The 12082-nt window shown below is 49.8% G+C and overlaps 1 protein-coding gene across 2 annotated transcripts; it reads left to right on the top strand.

Annotated features, from left to right (window-relative positions):
• The first annotated feature begins 547 nt into the window (after positions 1-547).
• On the top strand, positions 548-11576 carry LOC133352892 (uncharacterized). Of its 2 annotated transcripts, none has more exons than XM_061568884.1 (2): positions 548-1039; positions 6245-11576. In XM_061568884.1, exon 2 carries the CDS (start codon positions 6818-6820, stop codon positions 7865-7867), a length of 1050 nt encoding a protein of 349 aa, XP_061424868.1. In that variant the 5' UTR covers positions 548-1039; positions 6245-6817; the 3' UTR covers positions 7868-11576. The 2 variants fall into 2 exon arrangements, with proteins under 2 accessions (XP_061424868.1, XP_061424870.1); XM_061568886.1 differs by lacking the exon at positions 548-1039 and adding an exon at positions 5079-5603.
• Positions 11577-12082: the final 506 nt, after the last annotated feature.

A 12082-nucleotide genomic window follows, 5' to 3' on the forward strand; every position in this document is an offset into this window, starting at 1 on the left:
AGGGCGGTGCAGGGGGGGGGGGGGTAAGGAGGTGGCGGCGGTAGCCTGCAGCTAAAGAAGCCCCCCCACCACCACCACACCACCACCACCACCCCCCCACCACCACCCCCACCACGACAACCCCCCCCACCCCCCTACCACCACCACCCCCCCACCACCCCCCCCACCACCACCACCCCCCACCACCACCACCCCCCACCACCACCCAACCCCACCAACCCCCCACCACCACCACCACCCCCCCACCAGCACCACCACCCCCCACCACCACCACCCCCCACCACCACCCCCCACCACCACCCCACCACCACCACCCCCCCCTACCACCACCCCACCACCCCCCCACCACCACCACCACCCCCCCACCACCACCCCCCCCACCACCACCACCACCCACTACCACCCACCACCACCACCCCCCCCCCACCACCACCCCCTACCACCACCACCCACTACCACCACCCCACCACCACGGCACCACCCCCCCCACCACCACCACCCTCGTCACGCGCCACCTCGTGACGAGGACGACGCCGCTCAGCGCGCTCCGTGGGAAGCTCCGCGGCGCTGAACCTCATCATCCACGAGCCTCGCCACGACACCGTCACGACACGCGCGCGCGCAGCTAACGCGGCACGCCTCGATAACATCAACAACATCGTCGTCGTCGTCTTCGTCGTCGTCTTCTCACACGAGTGTCTACATCTTCGCTTCGTGATTATTATTATTTGTATTTGTTATCGGCTGGCTAGAAAGGACGTCGTCACAATCACATGGCCGAAGAGGCAAGCCGCGGTTGTTGTTTTTGCGCTCTGCGTGAACGGCGGCGCGTGTGGGTGGCCCTTTGGAATTGAAGAGGCAATAAAAGTTGCCGCCGTCACCGTCGCTGCTGCCGCTGCTGCTGGACGACCTGTTGTGGCTCAATGATTTCCGAAGACTGATTCAGCCAGCGGCTGCTCCGTCGATTGCCGGTGGATGTGCCCGCGACAGACGCAAGACGCAACTCAAACGCGGAGCGCCCTCTCCGCTGCGTCGCCAGGTGAGAAGCCGTCGAAGAGTCGTGCGACCACACGAGGTCCCGGGCGACACGCGACTCCTCCGTAGACGCGTGTCGCGGGGTCCTTTTTTAAAAGGGGCTGCTTCGTGACCGTTATCGATTAAGGATCATCTCGTATCCACCACCACCACGGTGCATTGCGGCTCTTGAAAGATTGACCGAATTCGGAAACAAATAATATTTTTTGTTATTTTAGCTGCTGGTCCCTGTGCTGCACTCACAGGCTATGTGTGCGCGTGCGTGTGTGTGTGCTACATATTGTGTGTGATTAGAGTCGTTATTATCCTGATGGTAATACAGACAAATCATGATGATAATTACAGCAACTTAATTCATTCACTGCTGGGTAAAGACATCCCCCACACCGTATCGATTATGGATGTGCGCGGGGGGGGGGGGGAGAGTAACCATACTTCACCACGCTGGTCAGTACCGGTTGTGATGTTAGGTGACCACTGATGTTAGCCGTGACCGGGAATCGAACAGAAATTTTAAATCAAGTTGGAATCGAACTAGAGGTTGCCGAGTTCACAGCGCAGTGCGCTAATCACCGCGCCACCGCTCCACCGCTCCACTTAACGTGTCCTTTATTTAACCAAGAAAGCCTCACAGAGTCTCAAGACTTTTTCAGTATTAAAACGCTCACTAACGTTTGACACATTCCATTAATGAGCGTTTTAATATCGCCGTACTCTACAATGTGTCACCTTACGTGGGGAGCGGTGGCGTAGTGGTTAGTGCACTTCGGGACGAACTCTCACCAACTTGAGTTCATTTTTCGATTTAAAGCTTTCGTGACTGCAGGGATTCATCTTCTTGGTTCTTTCGGTAAAGTCACGTAGAATGGAAATAATAATATTAGGTTTTATTTTTATTATTTTATTATTTCCATTCTACGCGACTTTACCGAAAGAACCAAGAACTTGAGTTCAATTGCCAACCACGGCTGACATCAGTGGCTCGGTGAAGCCAGAACCAGCTCTGTATCTCCCGGTGTAATCGTAAATAATGTGGCGGTGTGTGTAAAACATCGTCGCCGGGGAGACAAAGGCGTCCGGGCGTGGAGTTTTACCAAAACCTTCCACTCGTGCGCCGTTCCGACCTTTAATTATCGTAATAGGCGCTCGCTAACAACACTTGCCCCGGCGGCAGTCTGTTAAAGGCTACACGCGGGGGGATCTTTAACGCCACCAATTCGCTTCCCGTCAAATTCACATATTCGATTGCCGATGTAAATCAGCGTCGGAATGTTTATTTACACTGCGGGAGGAATCCGATGAGCTATGAAGCGCGTTCCCCCCCCCCCCGCCCACAGATTTCCCAGTAGATGGTCTCGCTCAGAACGAATCTCTCTCATGCCCCGACTCCACTCGTTTTTGCTCTAAGTTACAACGCGCAAGTCTTACGCAAACTCTACGGAAGTTGTTTCATAGTCCAGAAGGCTGTTAAGAACTTACGATCGGAGCGTGTGGTTACCACCACGACGAAGACAGTACATCCGCATAACGGGAGTTCTCTAGCTCGAGTGCGTCCAGTGATTTAAATCTGATTATCTTATTATAATCGTATTAGCCAAAGTATCCCAGAAGAGAACCCTCCTAAAAAAATCGAGGCGTTGAGACTCAGTGGGGCTAACCGTATCAAGGGACGTTAACCTTCGTTACCTTCGTTATACCTTTGTTATCATCATAGACATGAGATCAGCACGTGCCCCGGTGCTTGGGGGTTGGATTGTTGCAGTGCAACAGAGCGAGGGATTGCGACATCACAAGGGAGGCCTGCATGCATCCAGCAGTGGATAGATGAAGGCTGATGATGAATATTCAGATATACAGTTAGCGGGATGCGGTCAGGATCAGGGGTAGAGCTATACTTTACTTGCCTCGTGTGGTTTGGGATATGGTTATGATTAGTGTCTCGTTTGCTGAGTATATTTAGAGATAGAGTAGAATTGGCTAGTTTGTTGTGGTTACAAGCTGGGCTAGACTTTGGCGAGAGCGGTTTGGGATATGGTTACGATTAGTGTCTGGTTTGCTGAGTATATTTAGGGATCGAGTAGAATTGGCTAGTTTGTTGTGGTTACAAGCTGGGCTAGACTTTGTTTGGCTAGTGCGGTTTGGGATATGGTTACGGTTAGTGTCTGGTTTGCTGAGTATATTTAGGGGTCGAGTAGAATTGGCAAGTTTGTTGTGGTTACAAGCTGGGCTAGACTTTGATTGGCGAGAGCGGTTTGGGATATGGTTACGATTAGTGTCTGGTTTGCTGAGTATATTTAGGGATCGAGTAGAATTGCCAAGTTTGTTGTGGTTACAAGCTGGGCTAGACTTTGCTTGGCTAGTGCGGTTTGGGATATGGTTACGGTTAGTGTCTCGTTTGCTGAGTATATTTATGGATATAGTAGAATTGGCTAGTTTGTTGTGGTTACAAGTTGAGCTAGTCTTTGCTTGGCTAGTGCGGTTTGGGATATGGTTACGATTAGTGTCTGGTTTGCTGAGTATATTTATGGATAGAGTCTATTTGGCTAGTTTTTTGTGGTTAGAGGTAGGGCTAGGCTTTCACTTTTGGTGCTGGCCGCATCGTAACTTGACCTCGGATGAGGCGAACGTTCGCAAATCCCCTCCAGCAACCGATCGCGAACTTAAAATCAATATTTGTATTATCGCTATTGCCGCGGCCTACTAAAAGTTCCCACCAAATTACATCTAATCAAAATCGATTTGCAGAAGACATTTGGCATTAAAGTACATTTCGATAAATTTCTATAAATGCGTATAACACTGGATTGAGGAATTAATGTCTCACTGAATATTACCTCTGCCGCATCATGAGGTATCCTGGATGTGGTGTGCCGGATTTAGAATATTTTTTTTGTGGTCACTGACCCAGACAAGACACAGCTAAAATGAATCCCTGACGATATTTTACATCTTCAGTGATGATAGCACGAAGACCGCCGCTAACCTACTGGTTCCTAAGCCTAACGTGAGACATGGCGTTTAGCTGAATGTTTAGTGAGAGTGAATGTAAACCGCAATGCTTCTTGGTTCATTCGATAAAGTCACGTAGAAGGGAAATAATAAAATAATAAAAATAAAACATAATAAAATAATTCTCACGACGTTGTCTTTCCGACAGACCTGTTATTCACCTGAGGACGGCTGCTTGCGTTGTGGCCGAAACGTCGTGAGAATTATTTTATTATGTTTTATTTTTATTATTTTATTATTTCCCTTCTACGTGACTTTACGGAAAGAACCAAGAAGATGAATCCCTGCAGTCACGAAAGCTTTAAATCGAAAATTAAACCGCAATGCCGTTTGCTGTTCTCGTCAAGGAGCATAAACCATCATCACACGAACTCCGTCATGCTTCGCAGCAGCAGCGGCTTTTGACTCAGCCATCGAACAAAGACGGTCACCGCATCGCGAGATTTCAGATGCACTTCTGCGGCCGTCTGGAACGCTCTTCCATCCGATATTAGGACGCCACCAGGAGCTACGCACTTTTAAATAATTTAAATTGAAAACTCATTTCTTTAGAACTGCTTTTTTGTGTTGAGTTTGTTGTCCTTGCCCGCACATACAGTACATATGTAGTGACATCGCTGGATGTCACCATGCTGTGGGTGTAGTACCGGCCCTAGAGGGGCACGGTGTGCACTGAATAATAATTGCGCTGGATGGCACCACGCTTTAAGTGCAGTGCCAACCATACAGGACAGGGTGTGTGGGTGCCGACCGAACGATAAGGTTGTGTGAGGCCATGGCACTCTGGTTGACCCTGGAGGACACGTGACTGGTTAAGTTGACAGAGGTGCCCCAAAAGGGGGCCAGGGGGGTCACGTGATTGGGACCCAGATCCTTCCCGAGGATTCTGGAAGGTGGGCGTGGCCAAGGGCGGAGCCGGCCACGCCGCAGAGAATAAAAGCCGGGTCCCGAGAGGACCAGGGTTGTTGTTCATCCTGGAAGAAACCCTTCGTCTACGATCTCCGTTCAACGAGTCTCCAACACGTGGGTCCGTAGTAGCAGTTACGTAGTAACTAGTGTAGTTAGCTGGGTGGTCACCACCTTAGGTTGTTATTCTGTTCAGGGGAAGTGTGTTCGAACTGAATAAATGTGTCTACGTCTGTGACTCCGTTGAACCCATTACACATACATAAACTAATTTTAAGAGAGGTGTAATTGGCGCAGAAGGCCCTGTATGGTGTACTGTTATTAATAAGACAATTGCATGGTGGCCAGAGTTGCATGTTCGTTCCATTATATTTCCCGCCTTTAAGCAACAACAAAAAATGCGACGCTGATCTCCTGCCAATCACGTGATGCCTCTCTTGACAGCTTCCATGCAAAGTGGGGGTGTTTTCGGTGGTGGCGGAGACATGAACTTAGCTGACACGATGCACACAACCCTCCTGGGTTTCCACCACAGTAATAGAACAATGGCTGCTTTCAAACCATTCGTTGGTTGTTTGATCCCTCATCCCCGGCCCGATTGGCATGCGAAGGCGTCGTAGCTTCACGGAGCGCGCAGGTTATTGGTATCAAAGGTATCCGCTTATCTGTGCGCGCCCTCGCATCCAATTGCACATTCGCCCCCTTTCACTGCACGGGCCTGAGGTGTCACACAAGGGAAATTTAAAAAAATCGTTGTCGTCGTCGTCGTCATCATTATCAGCAGCATCAGCAACAACAGCAGCAGTCGCTGTGTTATTATTGACGGAAAAAAAGAAGAGGATTTTTTTTCCTTTCCGGCATTAATTCAGATGTTAAGACGTTCAAACACCAAATATACGCGTTTTGATAAGCGTCAAGTCTGCAATAAACACACATGCGTATGGTAGAACATTCAAACAAACGTGCTTTGATAATAGTGTATGCGTTGTCCTTGGAACTGATTGTTCTACACCACAGACAGCCTCCTTGTTTCACCAGTGTCAAACCAGAGAATGACAAAAGGCGAATAGCACAAAGGCAATCCAAATGCATCAATAGCTCCGGTTGAGCAGTTATTATAATTATCATCAACAGCAGCAGCAGAATAAGCGAAAGCAGACATCAAACCATCATCATATGCTGCCCTTTGACAATGTGTGCATGGGGAGTGTTTTAAAAGTAAAACTGTGAACTTAACTGTGATTGGTTAAATGCTTGGTGTTATTCATCTTGTGTGACTTTGTTTATATTTTAGGAGAGGAGGCGTCTGACCAGGGCCTATTGACCGGGACCATTTCCAAGTCCTGAATAAACCTTGCTGATCTCGTCAAGGAGCATAAAGCATCACGTGAACTCCGGTCATCCTCGCAGTGGCTTTTTCCTGGCCATCGGACAAAGACGGTCACTGCATCATGCGCTTTCAGAAGCGCTTCTGCGATCATGTGGATTGCTTTTCATTAAGATATTAGGAAGCCACTGAGAGCTGCTTTTTGTGTTTAGTTTGTTGTCCTTCCCCCGCACCTCCTATTAGCACGTTCGGCTACAGACAGTGCAAACGAAGTTCAACATACATACAAGCAAAACGAACTCACTCCCTCACTCGCTCAGGATTTCAGCTTTGCCAGCTCAGTGCTCTTACCCCAGAGCCACCTGGCCAACTCAAACACCCACCCACCGAACCCACTACCTGCACACTCACTCCCTCGCTCACCCCCTTGCTCACCTACCCTCCCATCAACGCACCCACGCTCTCACCCTTCCCCTGCCACAGCTCCTCTCTGCGCTCACAACTCTATAATCGCCTCACCGATCAAAGACTCGAGGCGCGATGCAAAAGGTACAGGCCCCCATGCATCCCACGGGAAAGAACGCGTGGCTATGCCCTCAGGGCCCACAGAGGCCTCTCAAATCTGCCCTCAAGGCGGCCGAGGGCGACGGAGACGCCAAGGAGCGACCCGCCTTGCGCGTGGGCTTCGACCTTCGCTCTACCGAAGTTCGGTACGTGCCTCGGGTGGTGAACGGCTCGGAGGAGCGGCTGCGCCGGGAGAAGGCGATCATGATGATGAGCAGCAGCAAAGCCGAGGAGGCCCTGCACCAGCTGCACCTGCACCAGCAGCCGCCGATGCTGCTGCTGCAAGGCAGGAGGCGCGCCCTCTCCACGTCGTCACTCACCGACGACCTGGTGTACCTGCAGCCGCCGCACGGCTCCCGCTACGAGCAGCAGCTGCAGCTGTTGCGGGTTCCGCAGCAGCAGCAGCAGCTCCACCGCCGCAAGCGCAGCCTGTCCGTATCGTGCGATGGCACGGAGCGGCAGCTCGGCTCGCCCGGCCGTGTGGTGGTCACGATGCCGGTCAAGGCACAGACGCTTCGCACGCTCAGGGACACGCGGCGGTGGCAGCTACCGGCGTCATCGCAGCAGCAGAGCGAGATGATGGACGGACCCCCGATGCAACTCATGATGGGACGTCGTGCGTCGCACAGTACCCAGGGCACAGAGCAGCACGGACTCCTGCCACGCCGTACCTTGCGCTCGGGCTCGCTTGACCGCTCCACCCTGCGGCTGGTGCCGGATCGGCTGGAGGTGCCGCCCAGCAAGATCGTCCACGAGAGGCGCCGGTCAGCGAGCGTGATAACGTCCCAGGCCGCGGCCAAACCCCCTGTGGCTCCCACGGTCGGCGAGGAGAAGAGGAAGAGCAGCGCCAACGTCAAAGGACGAGCGGCAGAGTCGAACTCGGCCGGGAAGGTCGGGGACAGCTCGAACGGCTCGCCGGTCAAAGAGGACCTCACACAGGTGGAGGAGAACTCGAAGCCGTCGCTCCGCGTAATGCTGCTGGGCATCATGAAGATTAAGAATTCGCGTGGCAAGGACACGACGTAGTTTGGCCTCTAGCTGATCCGCGTGAACAGCGCCTGGAGGTTTTAGCACAAGATGGCCGGGTGTCACAGGAGACCGATACTGTGTTTCAAGTCTCTGAGCCCTTCACCTGTGAGGTGCGAATCTGAGTTTTGGCCACCCGTGGTTAAACCAAGGTCTGGAGTGTAGTAAGTTGGTGGTTTCAGTTCGGTCGTCACTGACTGCACTAAGACGACATTAAGTTATAAAATTTGGGATGTCACTTCACTCGGTGTATTTAAATTCTCAAAATTACAAACATGTTTGCTTTGTCATGCGATGAATGCCTCTACAGCAGGGAATATGCGTTGGTGTGCCGTAGTGTGGATGAGGCAATTGAATGGATTTCAGAAGTAGTTGTTTGCTATCACCTTCCACATGCCATTCTCTAATAAGTTGTGATGTTATGTCACTGCTGTCCAAGAGTTCTGATTAGATAACTCCACCGTGTGACGTAAACACAATATACCTTGGAAAAAATAAATGCTTTTGCACTGCTGTCACTAACAGGCACGACCCTGTAATTAGAAACAGGTGAATTAATTTGTGGAGACAAATACCCCTGGATATGCGTAGACCTTAACTGGAAGGTCTCGAGTTCACATCTCTATTGGGTAGTCAACTCAGCTACTCATTCGTTCATCCTTTAGGAGTGGATAAAAATGAGTACCACTTTGTGGGAAGCAGACACGTGGGCTAGAACAAATACGGGGGTAAAGTGCAATTGGCAAAGTTTTTTTAAAAAAGAAGTTTCGTGGGCCAAAGTAGAATAATTAAATAAAAACTTGGAAGGGCAAGTGTCAAATGGTTGTAATCATTACTATAGATTACGCTTATATAGCACATTTCACAAACTACTGTTGTTCCAAGGCACTCAACAGTCTATCAAAAAGTGCAAAGTCTCCCAGACTACAACTGTTAATTCAACTTGCTCGCGCTCGCCATAACATTCTGGAATTTTTTTATTGGCAGCTTATGGCTTTGCCACACTTGCCAAAATTGGGGGTGGGCTTGGCGTGGCAGCCATGACAGGCACCCTGTGTTCCTTTGCTCAGGCAATCAACACAGTTGCTCCTCGAAAACATACACACACAAGCACACACATGCGTCAGCGGAGCCATAATGCGGCTCGGTGTTTTTTGTAAACAAGCCTTGCTCACAAAGGTCAGGTTCAAAGTTGACATCGCCTGGGCGTGCCTTCCTCTGCCCAGAGGTCAGGTCAACAATATTGCTGAGGGGCAAATTGTGGTGGGCCCTGCATTCCTGTGAAAATCAAAACATGCGTCTTGAGTTCCTGCAGCTGATACAGGCTGAGTCTGTGCCGTGTGTCTGCATGCGTGTGGTATACAGTGATGTGGTGGTTAGCGCACTGCATGATGAAACTGACCATCCGAGTTCAATTCCCGCTCATGGCCAACACCAGTGACGATTATGTGAACTAGTCCTCGGCTTCCCCTAGGTCGACTCGGCCAGGAATGAGTACCTGGTGCGATGTGTCAACGTCGCCACTCGGGAGACAAAGGGAGCCACTCACCCCCTCGTGTGCCGTGTCTCATTAACAAGGTGATCGCTAACAGCATTTGCCCCAACAGTCTGTTAAAGATTTGAAGCTTTCGTGACTGCAAGGATTCATACTCTTAGTTTTTTCGGTAAAGTCACGCAGGTAATAAAATTAAATTAAAATTATTTTATTATTATTATTTTATTTGTATTAATTCTAATTTCATTTTTTTACCTACGTGACTTTACCGAAAAAAATAAGAGTATGAGTCTGTTAAAGGCTGTTCGGCAGCAGTCCCCAACCTTTTTGGCACCAGGGAACGGTTTCGTGGAAGACGATTTTTTCACGGACCGGGGGGGGGGGTGTTCATCATCGGGTCTTTCCCCCTTTTCAAAGAAGCTCTCCAGCGACGTTTGTTTTTTACTCATTTTGGCTACTAGGGTTTGCTTGTGGGCTTACCAAAATTGTGACTGAAGTAGTAAATAAAATAATGGGGCGGGCCACGCGCGGACTCACCGCTCACCTCCTGTTGGGGGTCGGGGAGCCCTGCTGTACGGGATATCTTTGTCTTGATGTACAGACAGAGACAAACACAGAGAAAGAAACACAACGAGACATGGCGATCTATGGACACAGAGAAACACAGAAAGACGTGTTGCAGAGACAAGCATAGAGACAGGAGGCATGCAGAGAAACACAGAAACGTCCACGCGTGGCGATTCAGAGACGGGGAAAGAGACGGACAAGGCAAACGGAGAGACGCATCGAGACTCGGCAAAACACATCCACACAAACGCAAACAAATTTTGGAGGCGGTCTCCCAATCTCAGCGGCCGCGGCATTTAAACCCGGCCACCGGGTCACCAAAGGAACGTGGGCACACAAGGCCAAAGTACAATGCACCGAAATAAACGAGAACGCATTCCCTGGGCTTAGCAAACACGGGCGGAAAAAAGTCCTAAAATAATCTGAGCCATGCGCCACCCAATAGATTATAGGCTTACGTGACATCACGTCCACGCGGAGCAATGCGTAAAATGTAAAAGTAGCTGGAAGCTGGATAAGATTACGCCTTATATAAGCACAGCTCCGATATAAGCAACATCCTTCCTGAGAAGTTTGATTGGACACAAGGTGAACACATGGAAGCAAACTGAGAGACACTGTGTCCTGTGGACACAGTGAGATACGGAGGGAAACCAGACACAGACGCATACACGAAGACAAAGACACAGAGACATAAAGTGATATACTGTAGAGAGAGAGAGACAGATACTGGCAAACGGAGGGAACACGCTGAAACTCAAATATAGACGGGAGAAAAACATGTATCAGGGGCACTGGCTCTGGAGGGGGCAAACGGTAACTTAGAATACAGGCACACTTCAGAAATGAGCACACATGGAGGTGTGTATTTCGTTTCTTCTCCCCAGTGTTCGGTGCAGATGAGGAATGTTGTGTCGTGCTGGCCTTAATCGGGTGCTCGTTAAGAGCTCTGATTCCCCACGGCGTGTAAAGCTGAGAGTGGATCTATGGTTGCTCTGTTGTTCAGTTCTATGTATGCGCACTGAATGGACATCCTGTAATCCAAGTGGGTATTTGTATGTTGAAATTGTACGCATCTTGGCGTGGTGTTTATATATAGCAGGGCGCAGCTTTATTACCGTGTTATTGTTATTGTTAATTGGGATATGATCCGATCGCGATGTTGATTGACACAGACACGCAGATCGACGGATGCAGATACACCGCACGGAGAGAGATGTAGGTGAAGGAAAAGTCACATGGAGACATACCGACAGACACGTAGAGGACGCAGAGATGGCGTTACTGAGACGGGACGGAGAGAGAAGCGTAGACGGTGACTGAGATGGACATGGAGAAAAAAGACATGGAGACGCAGAGAAATTAAGACGGAGATATACGGAGACGATCACTGACATACACATATACTATGGAGACTCGTATATGTAGCCACTAATGCAGAATATGCTGCATGGATTATTGTTGACATTTGAGTACTAAAATTGTATATTGCAGTCATGTACTATACAAAGCGGGACTTTGTATGTCAATGGCACATGATGTTTTCTGTAATTACTAGTAGTTAGTACTATCACTAACAAACACAACAATAAAAGCGTTTTGTAACCTTCGGCAGAGAGACAATGACAAAATAAACACGTGTCATCAACCGCCGCCAATGTTGTTGCTGTTATTCATGTGTGGGATTCGGTTGACCTTATCTGAGTTTCAGCAGGTTCAAGTTCAAAGGACAGCAGGGCTGGGCACAGCTGAGAGCACAGATGCTGCATCTGTCAGTCATCTCGGTCAGTTGAGCAATGCCACCTGGGTCTGTCCCAGGACCTCCTTGCCAGCGGCGAGCATTCCGCACTTGGACATGATGATAGCAGCCTCAAACTGCACGGAGTCTGGCTCAAGTGGCCTGTGGCTATGCCAATGCCTCTTCGTGGGAGGATGGTGGCAGTTGTTGTTGTTGGTGTTGACTCAATGAAGAAATGGTGCTGTGCTTGTAACTGCAGTACATGCAGAGGTGCATCTAGTGAGAGGGAAAGGGAGGTTAGTTACCCCCCTCTACGGAATGCTTAGACAGCCGCTGTGTCTCATGGTTTTAGATCAACAATGTCTCCTTCGTATATCTGTCTCACCAAAGTAACGACAGTATTTCATCACGCGAC

This window comes from Lethenteron reissneri, chromosome 42, assembly GCF_015708825.2.
Source record: "Lethenteron reissneri isolate LAM-NWPU_2019-01 chromosome 42, ASM1570882v1, whole genome shotgun sequence".
NCBI lineage: Eukaryota > Metazoa > Chordata > Hyperoartia > Petromyzontiformes > Petromyzontidae > Lethenteron > Lethenteron reissneri.